Here is a 22,062-nt window from a genome sequence, read left to right as displayed (position 1 = left end):
GGGTGCAGGGACAAGGGGGTTTGGGGTGCAGGGACAAGGGGGGTTGGGGTGCAGGGACAAGGGGGGTTGGGGTGCAGGGACAAGGGGTGGGGGTGCAGGGACAAGGGGGTAGGGGTACTGTGGCGTTTGCCCCGTCTACCCACGGCCCCCTTACCCGTCTTGAACTGGCGGTGCTCGTCCTTCTCGTCGCCGAAGTCCCGCAGCAGCGAGAGGTAGATGAGCCCGAAGGCGTTCTGGATGCCGAACACGGAGCCGTTACACCACATGGAGGCGAACATGACCACCCAGCCCCAGCCTCCCTCAGGGGGCAGCGCTCCGTCCCCGTCCCCGGCCTCCACCCCCTGCCCGGACAGCGGCAACGCCGGCTGCTGCTGCCCATCCTCGCCCTTCAGCCGCTCCTGCTCCTTCTCCCCCTCCCCGGACCCCGGCACCGGGTTCTCCCTCATTGCTCACCCCACTGACTCACCCCCTGTCCTGTCCTGTCCCAGCCCAGCCCGACCCGGGGAGAGCGGCCAGCATGGGGTCCCGTCCCCGTCCTGTCCCAGCCACGTCCCCTGTCCCGTCCCCGTCCCCGTCCCGGTCCCCTGTCCCAGCCCAGTCACTGCCCCTGTCCCATGTACTGCTGCTGCTGCTGCTGCTGCCGACACGGCTCACACTCACTGCCCCAGGCCAGGCCAGCCCAGCCTCTCCTCTCCTCTTCCCCCCTCTCCCCTCCCCTTTCCTCTCTCCTCCCCTTTCCTCTCTCCTCCCCTTTCTCTCTTCCTCACTTCCCCTGTCACCTTTCGCCTTCCCCCTCCTCTCTCTGTCTACCCAGTTTTATCTGTTGACTCTCTTCTACGTTCTTTCAGTTTTCCTATCCTCTCTCTAGCTCTCTGCTCACCGTCTCCCCCCCCCCCCCCCTTGTGTGTGTGTCTCTCTCTCTCTCTCTCTCTCTCTCTCTCTCCTTCCCTCTCGTCTCTCTCCCCCCTCTGTGTGTCTATCTATCTCTCCCCCCCCTCTGTGTGTCTCTCTCCCCCCTCTGTGTGTCTCTCCCCCCTCTGTGTGTCTCCCCCCCTCTCTGCCTCTGCCTCTGCCTCTGCCTCTGCCTCTGCCTCTGCCTCTGCCTCTGCCTCTGCCTCTCTGCCTCTCTCTCTCTCTCTGTCTCTGCCTCTCTCTCTGTCTCTGTCTCTGTCTCTGTCCCTGTCTCTGTCTCTGTCTCTGTCTCTGTCTCTGTCTCTGTCTCCCCAGCCCCCCACTCCCTCTATGTATCTCTCTCCGCTTTAAATGATCACAACTCGGGGGCGGGACCTCCCTCCCTGCGCCCGCCGCCCATTGGCCGCTGACGTCACCCCGAGCCCTGCCATTGGCCGCGGGGGCTGTCGGTCAGAGTGTGGGCGGGGCTATCCGGGGGCGGGCCGGGCCGCAATGGGCCGAAGGGCCGCTCTGGACCGGCACAGGGGTGGTGAGGGTGTGTGTGTGTGGGCAGGCAGTGAGGTTGGGTTGTTGGGGTTGGCAGCTACAGAGGGTGGTGGTGGAGGCACATACCACAGACAAGATAGATACATGGATATGCAGATAATGGAGATATGGATCACCTGCAGGCAAAAGGTAGATAGGGTGGTAAAGAAAGCTTTTGGTGTGCTGGCCTTTATAAATCAGAGCATTGAGTACAGAAGTTGGGATGTAATGTTAAAATTGTACAAGGCATTGGTGAGACCAATTCTGGAGTATGGTGTACAATTTTGGTCGCCTAATTATAGGAAGGATGTCAACAAAATAGAGAGAGTACAGAGGAGATTTACTAGAATGTTGCCTGGGTTTCAGCAACTAAGTTACAGAGATAGGTTGAACACGTTAGGGCTTTATTCTTTGGAGCGCAGAAGGTTAAGGGGGGACTTGATAGAGGTCTTTAAAATGATGAGAGGGATAGACAGAGTTGACGTGGACAAGCTTTTCCCATTGAGAGTAGGGAAGATTCAAACAAGAGGACATGACTTGAGAATTAAGGGACAGAAGTTTAGGGGTAACATGAGGGGGAACTTCTTTACTCAGAGAGTGGTACCGGTGTGGAATGAGCTTCCAGTGAAGGTGGTGGATGCAGGTTCGATTTTAGCATTTAAAAATTAATTGGATAGTTATATGGATGGGAAAGGAATGGAGGGTTATGGTCTGGGCGCAGGTATATGGGACTAGGGGAGAATACGTGTTCGGCACGGACTAGAAGGGTCGAGATGGCCTGTTTCCATGCTGTAATTGTTATGTGGTTATATATGGTTATAAATAAGAGTTGCTCATGCATCATATTTGGCACAGATATTTAGTTTAGTTTGGTTTATTGTGACACAATTTAGACTGAGTGCCAAAGGGCCCTTTTCCCATATTGTTTTCGAATCATAGAGTGATATAGTCTGGAAAACAGGCCCTTCGGCCCAACTTGCCTAGATCGGCCAACATGTCCCAGCCACACTAGTCCCACCTGCCTGCGTTTGGTCCATATCCCTCCAAACCTGTCCTATCCACGTACATGTCTAAATGTTTCTTAAACGTTGGGATAGTCCCTGCCTCAACTACCTCCTCCGGCAGCTCGTTCCATACAACCACCCACTGTGTGAAAAAGTTAATCCTCAGGTTCCTATTAAATCTTTCCCCCCTATCATCTGAAACCGATGTCCTCTGGTTCTCAATGGACAATAGGTGCAGGTTCTTGGTTTCTTGCTGTCTTGATCCTCCAAAATATTCCAAATGGAATTTAAACTGGAGGTGGTGAAGGGAGGGATTAAGCCAGAAAGGGTTATTGGGAAGAAAGAGCTACTTTAAATGTAGTTGCGTCTGGTTGGGTAACTAAAGTTGGGTGGCGATTATTCCATGCTTTAATTGTGCGGGGGAAGAACGGATTGCTGTACACATCTGTCTTTGTAGCTGGGATCACAAATTGGATCATAGAAACATAGAAACATAGAAATTAGGTGCAAGAGTAGGCCATTCGGTCCTTCGAGCCTGCACCATTCGCCATTCAATATGTTCATGGCTGATCATCCAACTCAGTATCCCGTACCTGCCTTCTCTCCATACCCCCTGATCCCCTTAGCCACAAGGGCCACATCTAACTCCCTCTTAAATATAGCCAATGAACTGGCCTCAACTACCCTCTGTGGCAGAGAGTTCCAGAGATTCACCACTCTCTGCGTGAAAAAAAGTTCTTCTCATCTCGGTTTTAAAGGATTTCCCCCTTATCCTTAAGCTGTGACCCCTTGTCCTGGACTTCCCCAACATCGGGAGCAATCTTCCTGCATCTAGCCTGTCCAACCCCTTAAGAATTTTGTAAGTTTCTATAAGATCCCCTCTCAATCTCCTAAATTCTAGAGAGTATAAACCAAGTCTATCCAGTCTTTCTTCATAAGACAGTCCTGACATCCCAGGAATCAGTCTGATCGAATGCCCTCGTCTACTCCTAATTGGTTTGGGTTTGGTGTAGGTCTTGTAGTCTATGTCATTGTAATCATATGTAGGCCGTTCGACCCTTCGAGGCAGCACCGCCATTCACTGTGATCATGGCTGATCATCCCCAATCAGTACCCCGTTCCTGCCATCTCCCCATATCCGCTATCTTCTCGATTCCCCTACTCTGAGCAAGTGACTCTTTGTGTCTACCCAATCTATTCCTCTCATGATTTTGTACACCTCAATCCTCAGTGTGTTCAGTGCTACCCCCGAGTATACTCATGGCCAATGTTGAATAAAAACTTGTGAACAGATTCATGCCAGGGTTAGCTCCCTTCTGATTTCCATTCCTTAGCTTGTTCCTCTGCTCCCCCTCAGCTTGCTGAGGGGGAGCAGAGGAACAAACTAAGGAATGGAAATCAGAAGGGAGATAACCGCTGTGATTTTTTTTTGGCGGGGGTGAGGGTATAATTGGTCAGAGAAGGGCCACAAGCATAACCAGTCCCATCTCTTCACAGCTTCCCACCGAGGTCCCATCTCGCTGAGTTTAGTTCTGTTTTAGTTTAGAGATACAGCGCGGAAACAGGCCCTTCGGCCCACCGACCAGCGATCCCCGCACGTTGACACTATCCCACACACTGGGGTCAATTTTTACATTTACACCAAGCCAATTAACCAACAAACCTGCACGTCTTTGGAGTGTGGGAGGAAACCGAAGATCTCGGAGAAAACCCACGCAGGTCACGGGTACAAAAGGTACAAACTCCGTACATAGAAACATAGACAATAGGTGCAGGAGTAGGCCATTCGGCCCTTCGAGCCTGCACCGCCATTCAATATGATCATGGCACCCGTAGTCGGGATGCAATCAGAGTCGCTTCCGCTGTGAGGCAGCAACTCTACCCGCTGCACCTTCGTTCCTCCAGCACTTTGCGTTTCGCTGTCGACTGGCTTATGCTGAGAGAATGGAGCGGCTGGGCTTGTACACTCTGGAGTTTAGAAGGATGAGAGGGAATCTCAGTCAGTATCAGTATCAGTATCAGTATATCTTTATTGTCATTTTCCTGAGTACTCATATACCCAGAGGAAACAAAAAAAAGTTGCTCAACCAGTGTCCATTCAGTGTGCAGTAAAAAATAAATAGAAATAAAAATACATATATCATGAACAAATTAAACACTCTACTCTCTACTAAACATCAGCAGGCGTTCCGATCGGCAGCGGCACGACAGTGGCTCTGCTGCAGTGTGTCCAGGTTGGTGGTTGGTGCGTGATACTTTGGCAGGGGGCTAAGTCCGTTTATCAGTCTTATAGCCTGCGGGAAGAAGCTGAGGAGCATCCTGCTGGTTTTGCAGCTAATGCTCCTGTACCTCTTCACAGAAGGCAGGATGGAGAAAATGTCATGCGATGGGTGGTAGGGGTCTTTGAAGATGGAGATGGCTGCTGATACATCTCTTCCTGTATATGTCCAGCAGGAAAGGGAGTGGAACACCAATAATCCTGCTGGCGGTCTTCACAATCCTGTCTAGTTGGTGCCATTCGTACACCTTGCAGCTCCCGAACCAGGAAGTGATGCCGTTGGTTAATGTGCTCTCGACTGTCCCCCTATAAAAAGTTCGTAGATGTGTAGTGGGGAGACCTGCTTTACGTAGTCTTCGGAGAGGGTGTAGTCGCTGCTGGGCTCTCTTGACCAGTGCTGTGGTGTTGGTTGTGGCCATAAGTCATCTGACAGGTGGAATCCTAGGAACTTCACGCTGCTGACCCTTTCCACATCAGCTCCATCGACGTGCAGAGGTGTATGGTGTTGTTTTCCCGCCCTCCTGAAGTCAACCAGCATCTCCTTAGTTTTTCCCACGTTGAGAATGAGGTTGTGGGATTTGCACCATCCTGTGAGCAGCTCCACCTCCATCCTGTATGCCGACTCATCATTGTCACTGATGAGACCCACCACTGTTGTGTCATCAGCGAACTTGTTGATGAAGTTGTTATTGAGTCTAGCAGTACAGTCGTGTGTAAGCAGACTAAACAGCAGGGGGCTTAGGACACAGCCTTGGGGCGAGCCAGTGCTCACGGCTATGGTTTTTGATGTCCTACTGCCAACCCTGACTGTCTGCTGCCGTTGCGATAGAAAGTTCAGGACCCAGTTACATGTGCCAGCCTCAACCCCCAATAGCTCCAACTTCTCCACCAGCTGCTGCAGAATGATTGTGTTAAATGCAGATCTCATTGAAACATATAAGATTATTACGGGTTTGGACACGCTGGAGGCAGGAAACATGTTCCCAATGTTGGGGGAGTCCAGAACCAGGGGCCACACAGTTTAAGGATAAGGAGTAAGCCATTTAGAACGGAGACGAGGAAACACTTTTTCACATAGAGAGTGGTGAGTCTGTGGAATTCTCTGCCTCAGAGGGCGGTGGAGGCAGGTTCTCTGGATGCTTTCAAGAGAGAGCTAGATAGGGCTCTTGAAGATAGCGGAGTCAGGGGATATGGGGAGAAGGCAGGAACGGGGTACTGATTGGGGATGATCAGCCATGATCACATTGAATGGCGGTGCTGGCTCGAAGGGCCGAATGGCCTACTCCTGCACCTATTGTCTATTGTCTATTGGCTCCTGCCCCTAACATATGATCCTCTTTTGCAAGCTTTTTTTTTTATTTTTTAAAAGCTTTCTTAACTAAAACACGAAACCTGGAATCCAGTCAATTGTTGCTTCACCCGCTGAGCTAGTTTGGGAACTTTGTGTTTTTTTGTTGTAATAATGACTCGTCTGTTTCTCATTAAAGTTGGTGCAAGGATAAATACCCTGCCCTCCACTTAGAAACTGCTCCCGACCCAAGTCAACAAACGGGCTTCTGTTTAAAAAAGGACACAGAGTGCTGGAGTAACTCGGAGGGTCAGGCAGCATCTCTGGAGAACAGGAACAGAGAACAGGAACAACTACTTCCTCTGGCAGCTCGGTCCATACACTCACCACCCTCTGTGTGGAAAAGTTACACCTCGGGTTCCTATTAAATCTTTTCCCATTCACCTTAAACCTATGTCCTCTGGTCCTCAAATTCCCTACTCTGGGCAAGAGACTCTGTGCCTCTACCCGATCTATTCCCCTAATGATTTTATACACCTCTATAAGGGAAGAGTGTGCTCCACCTCTCCCTATAGCTCACACCCCTGAGTCTTGGCCACATACTCATATATCTTTTCTGTACCCTTTCCAGCTTGACAATGTCTTTTCTATAAGATGGTGCCCAGAACTAAACACAAGGCACTTCTGTTTAATGTCTATTTCAGAAGATACCACTTCTGACGATGTTGCTATGCCTTAATACTGCAATTATACTTCAGCAAAAGTAGGCAAAGTGTGGAATAACTCAGCAGGTCAGGCAGCATCTCTGGAGACCCGAAGAAGCACCCTGACCCAAAATGTCCACTATCTACAGTATGTTCCTTAGAGATCTCCCCAGTTGCCAAACACTTTAACTCCCCCTCCCATTCCCACACTGACCTTTCTGTCCTGGGCCTCCTCCATTGTCAGAGTGAGGCCCAGCGCAAATTGGAGGAGCAGCACCTCATGTTTCATTTGGGCAGCTGACACCCCAGCGGTATGAACATTGATTTCTCTAACCAAGTAACCCTTGCGTCCCCTCTCTCTACGCCCCTCCCCCACTCTAGTCGTCCTGCTAGTTTCACTGTTCGTACCCCTTCGTTATCACATCTTCCACAGCCAACAATGAACCATTGTGGGCTCCACCTTCCCTTGGTCAACGGTGCTGGCTCTGAATGGTTCTGAACCTTTTCTTACCTCTAGTTTTCTCCTCCCATAACTCTCAGTCTGTATAGACAATAGACAATAGACAATAGGTGCAGGAGTAGGCCATTCGGCCCTTTGAGCCAGCACCACCATTCAATGTGATCATGGCTGATCATCCCCAATCAGTACCCCGTTCCTGCCTTCTCCCCATATCCCCTGACTCCGCTATATTTAAGTGCCAAACATGATGCCAGATAAACTGATCTCATCTGCCGGCATATGGGCATGTGCCTATCCTAAAAGCCTCGAAGGGCCGAAGGCCTACTCAATAGACAATAGACAATGGACAATGGATAATAGGTGCAGGAGTAGGCCATTCGGCCCTTCGAGCCTGCACCGCCATTCAATATGATCATGGCTGATCATCCAACTCAGTATCCCGTCCCTGCCTTCTCTCCATACCCCCTGATTCCTTTAGCCACAAGGGCCACATTTAACTCCCTCTTAAATATAGCCAATGAACTGGCATCAACTACCTTCTGTGGCAGCGAATTCCACAGATTCACCACTCTCTCCCTTCTCCCCATATCCCCTGACTCCGCTATCTTTAAGAGCCCTATCTAGCTCTCTCTTGAAAGTACCCAGAAAACCTGCCTCCACCGCCCTCTGAGGCAGAGAATTCCACAGACTCACCACTCGCTGTGAGGAAAAGTGTTTCCTCGTCTCCGTTCTAAATGGCTTACTCCTTATTCTTAAACTTTGGCCCCTAGTTCTGGACTCCCACAACATCCGGAACATGTTTCCTGCCCCTAGCGTGTCCAAGCCCCTAACAATCTTATGTTTCAATGAGATTCCCTCTCATCCTACACTCCAGATTGTACAAGCCCAGCTGCTCCATTCTCTCAACATATGGCAGTCCCGCCATCCCGGGAATTAACCTTGTAAACCTACGCTGCACTCCCTCAATAGCAAGAATGTTCTTCCTCAAATTAGGGGACCAAAAACTGCACACAATACTCCAGGTGTGGTCTCACTAGGGCTCTGTACAACTGCAGAAGGACCTCTTTGCTCCTATATTCGATTCCTCTTGTTATAAAGGCCAACATGCCATTCGCTTTCTTCACTGCCTGCTGTACCTGCATGCTTACTTTTGTAGACTGATGTACAAGGACCCCCCAGATCCCGTTGTACTTCCCCCTTTCCCAACTTGACGCCATTAAGGTAGTAATCTGCCTTCCTGTTTTTGCTATCAAAGTGGATAACCTCACATTTATCCGCATTATTACTTCCTACCGGGATGAGGTGGAGCAGCTGACAGTGTGGTGTGAAGAAAATAACCTGCTCCTCAACACCTTAAAGACAAAGGAATTAATAATAGACTTCAGGAAGAATAAAACGGACATGGTACCATTGACTATCAGAGGGGACTGTGTGGAGAGGGTGGCGGATTTCCGCTTCCTGGGAATCCATATCGAGGAGGACCTGACGTGGAGCGTGAACACCACTGCGCTGCTGAAAAAGGTCCAGCAGAGACTGCACTTCCTGAGGGTGCTCAGGAAGAACAACATCACTCAGAGACTGCTGCTGTCCTTTTATCGGTGCTCCATTGAGAGCATACTAACTTCCTGTGTTATGCGCTGTGGTACACCAGCTGCACAGCGGCTCAGAGGAAAGCGCTCCAGAGGGCCATTGACAACGCCCAGAGGATTGTCGGCTGCCCTCTCCTTACCTTGGAGGGGACAGCTTTCTTTCCCTCTGCACCAAAAAATCCCAGAGGTATCATAAAGGACATTTCCCACCCCGGACACTCCCTGTTTGAACTGTTGCCGTCAGGCAGACGGTACAGATCTACAAGGACAAGGACGAACAGACTTAAAAACAGTTTTTATCCCACTGCTATAAAAGCACTAAATGTAGCCGCCAAGGAACGCAGGGGCGATACAGACTAAGGGACTGTGGTACACTGTGAAATCGACAGAAGGATGGAGGGTTGGGTGGGTATGCGTGCTATTTTCGTGATATTTATTTTAGTTGTTTATCTTTTAATATTTTACCTTGTATGTATCGTTAGCTTTAGAAATGTTTGAATGGTGCACTGACTGGCTGACATTTTTTAATTTCGTTGTACATGGTTCATGTTACAATGACAATAAAGAAACTATTCTATTATTAAACTTCATCTGCCATGCATCTGCCCGCTCCCCCAACCTGTCCAAGTCAGCCTGCATTCTCATAACACCTACTCCTGCACCCATAGTCTATTTGACACCACTATCGTATCTGTCTCCACTGGCAATGTGTTCCAGGTCCCCACCACCCTCTGTGTAATCAAACGTCCCACACATCTCCATTGAACTTTCTCCCTCTCACTGCGCCCTCTAGTGCTGGACATCTCCACCCAGGGACCAAGCTGCCAGGGTGGCACGGTGGTGCAGCGGTAGAGACCCGGGTTCGATGCTGACTACGGGTGCTGTCTGTACGGAGTCTGCACGTTTTCCCAGTGACCTGCGTGGGTTTTCTCCGGGTGCTCCGGTTTCCTCCCACACTCCAAAGACGTGCAGGCTTGTAGGTTAATTGGCTTTGGTAAAAATTGTAAATGGCCTCTGGTGTGTGTAGGATAGTGTTAGTGTGCGGGGATCGCTGGTCGGCACTGGAAGGGTCTGTTTCCGTGCTGTATCTCTAAACTACACAAACACCAGACTCAGGGACTGCTTCTCCCCCTCCGTAATCAGGTTTATGAACAGTCCATCCATAAGCTAGGGTACTGTCCGATTCACCTCGACCCCATTGTGGACATTCAGGCATCATTCTGGTGATGCTCCTCTGCACCCTCTCCAGAGCTTCCACATGTCTCCTGTAATGGGGCGAGTCTAGCCAAGCTCATTTTCCCCTTAAGCCCCTGTCCCACTTAGGCGATGTTTTTAGGCGTGTACAGGTGACTAGGCTGTGGCGAATGGTCGCCGGGGTGTCACCTGTATGGTCGTGATTGGTTTTTCGGCAACTTGCTACGACTATGACAGTCGCCTAAAGAAATCGTCTTAAGTGGGACAGGACACGTGTTATAAGCGGGCTATTACAACTAGTCCAGTAGTCCCATGCTTGCTGCTACGGGCACTGACCACTTTTGCTTTGCGAAGTCCCACATCATATTTATTGCGCAGATAAACTGGAACACTTAGTCACCAGCCGCGATAAAGTCTACACCCTGTAACACACACGTGCTCTCATTCAGCAGATGTTATGGTTACTTGTCTAAATACAGGAGTGGGATTTGAAACCCGTTACTCTGGATCAATGATCAACTGGCAGAGACCCTGCTTCACCCGCACACCGGTGGGCCCAGGTTCCATCCTGACCTCGGGGGCTGCTTGTGTGGAGTGTGCACGTTCTCGCTGCGAGACCGCCTGGGATTCCTCCCACATTCCCAACACATGCAGGTTTGTTGGTTAATTGTCCCTCTATCAATGACCCCAGGTGGGTGGGATGTGAAATTGGGCCAACAAAGAACTAGTGTGAATGAGTGATCGATGGTCGGCGTGGGCCCAGCAGGCCGAAGGGCCCGTTTCCATGCTGTCCCTAAACTAAACCAAAAAAATGTGTACGCGCAGAAGTCATTGGATCAGAATTGGGCCATTCGGCCCATCAAGTCTACTCCACCATTCAATCGTGGCCGATCTATCTTTCCCTCTTAACCCCATTCCCCTGCCTTCTCCCCATAACCCCTGACACCCGTATTAATCAAGAATCTGTCTATCTCTACCTTAAAAATATCCATTGACTTGGCCTCCACTGCCGTCTATGGCAATTAAATCTGTGGCAAATCATTTCTAGCTCTTCGTTAAATAACTTAACTGCAATAGCACCATATGCCCTTGCATGCATAGAGTTACCCAAGACACATTGACATAGAAACATGGAAAATAGGTGCAGGTGTAGGCCATTCGGCCCTTCGAGTCAGCACCGCCATTCAATATGATAGAAACATAGAAAATAGGAGGTCGACAAAATTGCTGGAGAAACTCAGCGGGTGCGGCAGCATCTATGGAGCGAAGGAAATAGGCGACGTTTCTGAACAAACACAAGTCAGGGCCTGCAGTCAGAGGATGCGAACAAACTTGTTGCCATGAATCGTCTTGAGTCTCTGAAAACCTGCCTTCAAGAAAATTAGCCTGGTGGTTGTGTACGAGATTCCAAGTTTATGGTCAAGAGTTTAACCGAGTTCCCACGGGTGTGACTAAGTTTGCCATTTACTTCTCATTTCTGCGATGTTCCAAGTTCCTCTCCCACTCTTGAGCCAACAACAACTGTGGAAAAATCATCACATGGTAAAAATGGTACCATGCAGTCTTTTTCACTATAAAAAGCCTCCCATGTTTACATTTCTTAGGGTTACGGAATCAAGGGGTATGGGGAGAAAGCAGAAACTGGCCACTGATTTTGGATGATCCGCCATGATCATATTGAATGGCAATGCTGGCTCGAAGGGCCGAATGTGATCACTTCTATTATGTAGAGAGTATCAGAATGTTACTAGAGATACCATTCCGTTTACATTGCGCTTTGTGCAGGGATCAAATCTTAGCCCAAAGTGTACATTAGGCAGCGAGGATTCATTTCAAAACTTCAAATGATTTCAAACAGTGTTTTATCCAAGTCACGTCAAGTCAAGTTTATTTGTCACACACACATACGAGATGTGCAGTGAAATGAACGTGGCAATGCTCGCGGACTTTTGTGCAAAAGACAAACAACAAAACAACCAAACAAATTATAAACACAATCATAACACACATATTCTTTTACATAATAAATAATGGAAGGAAAAACGTTCAGTAGAGTTAGTCCCTGGTGAGATAGGCGTTTACAGTCCGAATTGCCTCTGGGAAGAAACTGTAGTCAATAATGCTTTCCTCTGGCATTACAACATAGAATAGTACAGCACAGGAACAGGCCCTTCGGCCCATAATGTCTGTGCTGAACATGATGCCAAGGCAAACTCTTATCTGCCGGCACGTGATCCATATCCCTCCATTCCCTGTACATCCATCTCCCTGTAGCGAAATCCCCTCCCATCTGGGAAACCTCTTCAGCCCCCACACCCTTCCTGTAATGGGATGATCAGTACGCCACACAATATTCCAAATGCTGACTGACCCAGTGTGACAATAGACAATAGGTGCAGGAGTAGGCCATTCGGCCCTTCGAGCCAGCACCGCCATCGGAAAGCAGGTCTCCCCACTACACACCTACGAACTTTATAGGGGGACAATCGACAGCACATTAACCAACGGCATCACTTCCTGGTTCGGGAGCTGCAAGGCGTACGAACGGCACCAACTAGACAGGATTGTAAAGACCGCCAGCAGGATTATTGGTGCTCCACTCCCTTTCCTGCTGGACATATACTGGAAGAGATGTATCAGCAGAGCCATCTCCATCTTCAAAGACATCTACCACCCATCGCATCACATATTCTCCACCCTGCCATCTGGGAAGAGGTACAGGAGCATTAGCTGCAAAACCAGCAGGATGCTCCTCAGCTTCTTCCCGCAGGCTATAAGACTGATAAACGGACTTTGCCCCCTGCCAAAGTATCGCACACCAACCACCAACCTGGACACACTGCAGCAGAGCCACTGTCGTGCCGCTGCCGATCGGAACGCCTGCTGATGTTTAGTAGAGAGTAGAGTGTTTAATTTGTTCATGATATATGTATTTTTATTTCTATTTATTTTTTACTGCACACTGAATGGACACTGGTTGAGCAACGTTTTTTTGTTTCCTCTGGGTATGTGAGTACTCAGGAAAATGACAATAAAGATATACTATACTATACAATGTGATCATGGCTGATCATCCCCAATCAGTACCCCGTTCCTGCCTTCTCCCCATATCCAATGACTCCGCTATCTTTAAGAGCCTATCTAGCTCTCTCTTGAAAGCATCCAGAGAATTGGCCTCCACAGATTCTCAACCTCTGGGTGAAAAAGTTTCTGTTCTAGATACCTTCACCCTTTATTCTTAAACTGTGGCCCCTGGTTCTGGACTCCCCCAACATCGGGAACATGTTTCCTGCCTCTAGCGTGTCCAAACCCTTAATAATCTTATGTTTCAATAAGATATCCTCTCATCCTTGTAAATTCCAGAGCATACAAGCCCAGCCGCTCCATTCTAACCACAAATGACAGTCCCGCCATCCCTGGGATTAACCTGGTGAACCTACGCTGATCTCCAAAGTCCTACAGAGCTGCATCATGACTTCCTCACTCTTAGAATCTTTTGTTCTCGCCAATGGAGTGATGTTTTAATGTTCACTGGTTAGAGGAACAAAATGAGGCCATTCGGCCCAGCAAGGTTAATCTGCCATTCAATCATGGCTGATCTATCTTTCCTTCTCAACCCCATTCTCCTGCCTTCTCCCCATAACCACCGACACCCGTACTAATCACAAATCTATCTATCTCCGCCTTAAAAATACCCAAATGACATGGCTCCCACAGCCGTTTGGGCCAATGAATTCCACAGATTCACCACCCTCTGGCTAAATAAATTCTTTCTCATCTCCTTTCCAAAGATAGAAACATAGAAATTAGGTGCAGGAGTAGGCCATTCGGCCCTTCGAGCCTGCACCGCCATTCAATATGATCATGGCTGATCATCCAACTCAGTATCCCGTACCTGCCTTCTCTCCATACCCTCTGATCCCCTTAGCCACAAGGGCCACATCTAACTCCCTCTTAAATATAGCCAATGAACTGGCCTCGACTACCCTCTGCGGCAGAGAGTTCCAGAGATTCACCACTCTCTGTGTGAAAAAAGTTCTTCTCATCTCGGTTTTAAAGGATTTCCCCCTTATCCTTAAGCTGTGACCCCTTGTCCTGGACTTCCCCCAACATCGGGAACAATCTTCCTGGATCTAGCCTGTCCAACCCCTTAAGAATTTTGTAAGTTTCTATAAGATCCCCTCTCAATCTCCTAAATTCTAGAGAGTATAAACCAAGTCTATCCAGTCAATGACTCTCTTCTTAAGACCAGTCCTGACATCCCAGGAATCAGTCTGGTGAACCTTCTCTGCACTCCCTCTATGGCAATAATGTCCTTCCTCAGATTTGGAGACCAAAACTGTACAGCAATACTCCAGGTGTGGTCTCACCAAGACCCTGTACAACTGCAGTAGAACCTCCCTGCTCCTATATTCAAATCCTTTTGCTATGAAAGCTAACATACCATTCGCTTTCTTCACTGCCTGCTGCACCTGCATGCCTACTTTCAATGACTGGTGTACCATGACACCCAGGTCTCGCTGCATTTCCCCTTTCCTAGTCGGCCACCATTTAGATAATAGTCTGCTTTCCTGTTTTTGCCACCAAAATGGATAACCTCACATTTATCCACATTATACTGCATCTGCCAAACATTTGCCCACTCACCCAGCCTATCCAAGTCACCTTGCAGTCTCCTAGCATCCTCCTCACAGCTAACACTGCCCCCCAGCTTAGTGTCATCCGCAAACTTGGAGATATTGCCTTCAATTCCCTCATCCAGACCATTAATATATATTGTAAATAGCTGGGGTCCCAGCACTGAGCCTTGCGGTACCCCACTAGTCACTGCCTGCCATTGTGAAAAGGACCCGTTTTCTCCTACTCTTTGCTTCCTGTTTGCCAGCCAGTTCTCTATCCACATCAATACTGAACTCCCAATGCCGTGTACCCCCAATGCCGATACTGTACATCCTTTCATTCTGAGACTGTGCCCTCTGGTCCTAGACTCTCCCGATAGTGGAAACATCCTCTCCACATCCACTCTATCCAAGCCTCTCACTATTCGGTAAGTTTCAATGAGATATCCTCTCATCCTTCTAAACTCCAGAGTGTACAAGCCCAGCCGCTCCATTCTCTCAGCATATGACAGTCCCGCCATCACGGGAATTAACCTTGTAAACCTACGCTGCACTCCCTCAATAGCAAGAATGTCCTTCCTCAAATTAGGGGACCAAAACTGCACACAATAGTCCAGGTGTGTTCTCACTAGGGCCCTGTACAACTGCAGAAGGACCTATTTGCTCCTATACTCGACTCCTCTTGTTATGAAGGCCAATATGCCATTGGCTTTCTTCACTGCCTTCGCAAATATCAGTGATGGACCTGTATAACAAAACAAATATTAAATGATAACGTATATCAGTTGGGTGCATGTATACATTTGCTACACATTGAATAGTCAATAGAAAGATTATTATGACCACTTTAATGTGACTCAGCTAACGTTAGCATTAGCGATTATATTGTTTTTGGTATAGAAACAGGAAGCACCTTTCTACATGGGCTGCTCAGTGGCTGACTTATCTAGGATGATGTTCCATATCTCGATTCCACCCCGCATCAATGACTCTCCATACTTTAGACCAGAAGATAAGCCCCTGCTGTTTATTCAGCTCTGTGGGGAATTACACCCCAGCCCCATCTGCTCATTGCATCAACCATAAAGGGGAAGTCTTTTAGGACCGAGATGAGAAAATAGGTGCAGGAGTAGACCATTCGGCCCTTCGAGCCTGCACCGCCATTCAATATGATCATGGCTGATCATCTCCAATCAGTACACCGTTCCTGCCTTCTCTCCATACCCCCTGATCCCTTTAGCCACAAGGGCCACATCTAACTCCCTCTTAAATATAGCCAATGAACTGGCCTCAACTACTTTCTGTGGCAGAGAATTCCACAGATTCACCACTCCCTGTGTGAAAAATGATTTTCTCATTTCAGTCCTAAAAGATTCCCCTCTTATCCTTAAACTGTGACCCCTTGTTCTGGACTTCCCCAACATCGGGAACAATCTTCCTGCATCTAGCCTGTCCAACCCGTTAAGAATTTTGTAAGTTTCTATAAGATCCCCCTCAATCTTCTAAATTCTAGCGAGTACAAGCCGAGTCTATCCAGTCTTTCTTCATATGAAAGTCCTGGCATCCCAGGAATCAGTCTGGCCTACAAACTCCATACAGACAGCACCCGTAGTCGGGATGGAACCCGGGTCTCTGGCGCTGTGAGGCAGCAACTCTACCGCTGCGCCTGTTAACCTGCAGCAAGTAAGCATTTTTTTTCCCGATGGCAGCATTATTACACACTGTGGACTCTTGCCTCCGGTCCGAGTACTCTGAATTCCTCCTGCCTTCTTTCAGCTGGGTATCATTCCATGAAGAACTATTTGGCTCACCATACGCAGCTGTTTCTGTTCCTGATCTGATTTGACCTGATGAAAGATATTAAGTTGTGAGAGAAACGAGAGGAATAGATCAGATAAACGCAAAGAGTCTCATTCCCAGAGTAGGGGAATCAAGAACCAGCGGACACAGGCTTAAGGTGGGGAGGAAAGATTGAATGGGAATCTGAGGGGTAACTTTTCCACACAGGTGGGTGTATGGAACAAGCTGCCAGAGGAGGTAGTTGAGGCTGGGACTATCCCAACGTTTAAGAAAGATTTAGACAAGCACATGGATAGGACAGGTTTAGAGGGATATGGGGCAAATATAAGTAGATGGGACTAGTGTAGACGGGACGTGTTGGTTGGTGTTGGAATGCTGGGCCAAAGTGCCTGTGTCCACACTGCTTCTAAAAGCCTCTTAAACACCACTATGGTATCTGCCCCCACCACTACTCCTGGCAGCACGTTCCAGGCACCCACCACCCTCTGTGTGGAAAAGCTTGCTCCATACTTCTCCTTTAAGTGTTGCCCCTTTCAGCTTCATGTTCTGGCCCCTCTCCACTGGCTCCCCGTGCGGTTCTGTATACATTTCAAGATCCTCCTCAATGTTTACAAAGCCCTTAACGGGCTTGCCCCCACCTACATCAAAAGTCTGCTCACCCACCACACCAACTCCAGGTCCCTCTGATCGGCCGAATTGGGGTTACTGAACATCCCGCGGTCTAGGCATAAGCTCAGGGGCGACCGTGCCTTTGCGGTTGCAGCTCCTAGACTGTGGAACAGCATCCCTCTTCCTATCAGAACTGCCCCCTCCATCGACTCCTTTAAGTCGAGACTTAAAACTCATCTTTACTCTCAAGCCTTTCTTGACATCCTGTGAGTGAGGGCTATATGTATGTATTTATGTATGTACTTAATCTATGAACCAATGTTGTATAATGTTAGTACCTCCACCAATGTAAAGCACTTTGGCCAACGAGAGTTGTTTTTTAGTTGTGCTATAGAAATGAAAGTGATTTGATTTGACTTGACTCTAGTCTTTGAAAACCAACCAGTTTCATCGGCTCAATAGTACAGCGGTAGTTACAGCCTTAAGCCCATGTCCCACTTAGGCGATTTTTTCAGCGACTACAGGCGACGAGGCTGTCACCACATGGTCGACGGGGTGAGGCCTGCCTGGTCGTGAGTCATCTTCTCAAGTTGCCTATAGAACCGTAACGTTTATCTGGTCGCCGCTGGAATTTGAAATGTTGGAAACGTTTCGGTGACTGTGGGCTTGACGTTGCTTGTCTCCTCCTGACGTAGGGGCTGTCGTAGGTTGTCGCCGGGTGACGTTGGTTGTCGCCAGGTCTAAAGTCTAAATCAGAACCACCCCTGTGTGATGGCATTTACTGGGTGAATAATGCAAGCAGTTGTTAAGCTTTTGAGATCTTCCCATAAATTACCAACTTCGTGTTCCTAGTGGCAAGACCTTTGGCATCTGCTGCCACCATGTGTCTGGAACAGGGTGTTGCTAGTTTTAGTCAAGAGTGTTCAAATGCTGGAGTAAAGGGCCTGTCCCACGAGCATGCGACTCCATGCGGCAAGCGCAACCTAACGTGGTCGTTTGAACCGTACGGCCTCGCGGGGCCGGTCCCACTTCGATCGCCGGAGCCGTATGGAGTTGTGCGGAGCTGGTCCCGACATTGCGCGGGGCTCCGAAAAACTGACCGTGTTTAAAAATTCCGCGCGGCAACGGCCTGCTGGCAGCCGCCTCGGCGTGAATTTCCCGCGGACTTCGCTCGAACTTCATGTCACTCACTCGACCTCTGCTCGGCCCCCGCTTCCGGTTTGGTCACGCTTGCCGCATGCTCGTGGGACAGGCCCTTGACTCAGCGGGACAGGCAGCATCTCTGGAGAGAAGGACGAATAGCCGACTTTTTGGGTCGAGGGACCTTCTTCAGACAGAAAGTCAGGGGAGTGGGAAACAAGATGACATTGCAGGGTGACTTGGCCAGGTCGGGTGAGTGGGCAGATGCATGGCAGATGAAGTTTAATGCAGATAAATGTGAGGTTATCCACTTTGGTAGCAAAAACAGGAATGCAGATTATTATTTAAATGGTGTCAAGTTAGGAAAAGGGGAAGTACAAAGGGATCTGGGGGTCCTTGTTCATCTGTCTATGAAAGTAAGCATGCAGGTACAGCAGGCAGTGAAGAAAGCGAATGGCATGTTGGCCTTTATAAAAAGAGGAGTCGAGTGTAGGAGCAAAGAGGTCCTTCTGCAGTTGTACAGAGCCCTAGTGAGACCACACCTGGAGTATTGTGTGCAGTTTTGGTCCCCTAATTTGAGGAAGGACATTCTTGCTATTGAGGGAGTGCAGCGTAGGTTCACAAGGTTAATTCCCGGGATGGCGGAACTGTCATATGCTGAGAGAATGGAGCAGCTGGGCTTGTATACTCTGGAGTTTAGAAGGATGAGAGGATATCTCATTGAAACATATACGATTGTTAAGGGTTTGGACACGCTAGAGGCAGGAAACATGTTCCCGATGTTGGGGGAGTCCAGAACCAGTGGCCACAGTTTAAGAAGTAAGGAGTAAGCCATTTAGAACGGAGACAAGGAAACACTTTTTCTCACATAGAGTGGTGAGTCTGTGGAATTCGCTGCCCCAGAGGGCGGTGGAGGCCGGTTCTCTGGATACTTTCAAGAGAGAGCTAGATAGAGCTCTTAAAGATAGCGGAGTCAAGGGATATGGGGAGAAGGCAGGAACGGGGTACTGATTGGGGATGATCAGCCATGATCACATTGAATGGCGGTGCTGGCTCGAAGGGCCGAATGGCCTACTCTCCTGCACCAATTGTCTATTGTCTATTTCTGGAGAAGATGAATAGACAAACCTTTGCTGGGAAGAAACTGTCCCCGAATCTACACATACCCTCTCATGCTAAAGGCTACATATCATCCAACCTCTTGGCTGTACTTTTACCTTCAGTAGATCACAGCTGACCTTGTGAACATTGACAACGCTGTCTCTCATCATTTAACCATTACTCCCATCTAAAATAGACACAAAATGCTGGACTAACTCAGCGGGACAGGCAGCAGCATCTCTGGATAGAAGGAATGGGTGACGTTTCGGGTCGAGATCCTTCTTCAGACTGAGAGTCTGGGGAGAGGGACACACAGAGATAAGGAAGGGTAAGGTGTGAAAACAAGAGATCAAAGGGGAAGAAGCTCAAGGAGAATGTAGTTTAGATCATTGTTACCTGGGGGAAGGAGACAACGAGGCGAACAGATAAAATTCAACCAGGAGGACGATCAGACTGGTGGGAGAACTAGGATGGGGGAGGGATGGAGAGAGAGGGAAAGCAAGTTAGAGAAAGTCAATGTTCATACCGCTGGGGTGTAAGCTGCCCAAGTGAAATATGAGGTGCTGCTCCTCCAATTTGCGCTGGGCCTCACTCTGAAGACGGAGGAGGCCCAGGACAGAAAGGTCAGTGTGGGAATGGGAGGGGGAGTTGAAGTGTTTAGCAACCGGGTGTTTGGGTGGATTGAACAGAAGAGCTACCACCTTAACTTCCAAAAGGAGTTTTCACATGAAAGGGAAAACATAATTTTCAATATTATCTTTTTTGGATCTTGTTCTGAAATAACATTCACTTTAACTTGATATTCCATCGACAGGAAGGGAACAGCAAGGGTCTGTTGACAAACTCACATTGTTAATTTTGGCAGCTTCTCAATGTTATCCAGTTTTGTGCTATTGTTGATATTTTTAGCCTGACTCCATAATCACTGTTGCCGTCAGATAATGAAGGTCAGATATTTGTCTGAAGGAGGGTCCTGATCCAAAACATCACCTGTCCATGTTCTCCAGACAGTTCTCCTGGGTGGCACAGTGGCACAGCGGCAGAGTTGCTGCCAAACAGAGCCAGAGTCCTGGGTTTGATGCTGACTACAGGTGCTGTCTGTATAGAGTTTGTACCTTCTCCCTGAGACCTCGTGGGTTTTCTCCAGGTGCTCCGGTTTCCATCCACATTCCAAAGGCGTACAGGTTGGTAGTTTGAAGAAGGGATCTGACCTGAAACGTCACCTATTCTCCAGAGAAGCTGCCTGACCCCCCGAGTTACTCCAGCATTTTGTGTCCATCTTCAGGTTTGTGGGCTAATTGGCTTCAGTAAGGATTGTAAATTGTCCCTGGTGTGTAGAATAGTTCTGGTGTATGGGGATTAGAAAATAGACAATAGGTGCAGGAGTAGGCCATTCGGCCCTTCGAGCCAGCACCGCCATTCAATGTGATCATGGCCGATCATCCCCAATCAGTACCCCGTTCCTGCCTTCTCCCCATATCCCCTGCCTTCTCCCCATATCTTTAAGAGCCCTATCTAGTTCTCTCTTGAAAGTATCCAGAGAACCGGCCTCCACCGCCCTCTGAGGCAGAGAATTCCAGACTCACAACTCTGTGTGAGAAAGAGTGTTTCCTCGTCTCCGTTCTAAATGTCTTACCCCTTATTCTTAAACTGTGGCCCCTGGTTCTGGAATAACCAGACAGCCATATTGAAAACAAAGCAACAAGACACACAACTGCATAAAAGTTAACATAAACATCCACCACAGTGGATTCCCCACATTCCCCACTGTGATGGAAGGCAGTAAAGTCCAATCTTCTTCCTCTTTATTCTCCCGCGGTCGGGGCAGACGAACCATTCACAGTCGGGGTGATCGAAGCTCCCGTGTCAGGGCGATTGAAAATCCCGCAGCTTGGAGTCCCCAAATGTCGGTCTCTAACCAGAGACCGCAAGCTCCATGATGTCCCGCAGGCTCCCACGGTTGTAGCCCCAAAGACGACCCCCGACAGGGATCATGAATTCCGTGATTCCCGCAATGGAGCTCCCAGTCAAACTCAAGTACAACGGGATCTGGGGGTCCTTGTACATCAGTCTATGAAAGTAAGCATGCAGGTACAGCTGGCAGTGAAGAAAGCGAATGGCAATGTTGGCCTTTATAACAAGAGGCGTTGAATATAGGAGCAAAGAGGTCCTTCTGCAGTTGTATGGAGCCCTAGTGAGACCACACCTGGAGTATCGTGTGCAGTTTTGGTCCCCTAATTTGAGGAAGGACATTCTTGCTATTGAGGGAATGCAGCGTAGGTTTACAAGGTTAATTCCCGGGATGGCGGGATTGTCATATGCTGAGAGAATGGAGCAGCTGGGCTTGTATACTCTGGAGTTTAGAAGGATGAGAGGGAATCTCATTGCAACATATAAGATTATTAAGGTTTAGGAAACGGCTGATTTGGAACTCCAAGCCGCTGAGAATGTTCTTCCGTTCCGACGCCGGAGTTTCGATCATCCCGGCGAGAGGGCCTGTACATCGGGCTGCCGTAGCGGCGACTGCGGAGGGTTCAAAGACCCCGGCCACGGGTGAACAAAGAAGAAGATAACGGAACTGCCTTCCCTCACAGTGGGAACGTTGACTTCGCTGTGTGGGGATGTTCATGTTAAACTCTATCGTGTGTTGATGTGTTTTTATTCGTATGGCTGTACGGTCACTCAAATTTCACTGCACCAAGACACAGGAAACATGTTCCCGATGTTGGGGGAGTCCAGAACCAGGGGCCACACAGTTTAAGAATAAGGGCTAAGCCATTTAGAAAGGAGATGAGGAAACACTTTTTCTCACAGAGAGTGGCGAGTCTGTGGAATTCTC

General features: G+C 48.8%; 1 protein-coding gene across 1 annotated transcript in view; it reads right to left on the bottom strand.

The window, feature by feature from the left end:
• LOC129694970 (monocarboxylate transporter 10-like) overlaps positions 1–469 on the bottom strand; it is a gene marked incomplete at its 3' end in the record, with an annotated part of 75,974 nt that extends 75,505 nt beyond the window's left edge. The window contains 1 exon segment of the mRNA XM_055631710.1: positions 155–469. Coding sequence (XP_055487685.1) covers positions 155–446 — 292 coding nt within the window.
• Between the last annotated feature and the right edge of the window lie 21,593 nt (positions 470–22,062).

This window comes from Leucoraja erinacea, unplaced genomic scaffold (genome assembly GCF_028641065.1).
Source record: "Leucoraja erinacea ecotype New England unplaced genomic scaffold, Leri_hhj_1 Leri_87S, whole genome shotgun sequence".
NCBI classification, from domain to species: domain Eukaryota; kingdom Metazoa; phylum Chordata; class Chondrichthyes; order Rajiformes; family Rajidae; genus Leucoraja; species Leucoraja erinaceus.
Note: the sequence above shows the minus strand (reverse complement) of the source record. Positions and strands in the feature narration are given on the sequence as shown.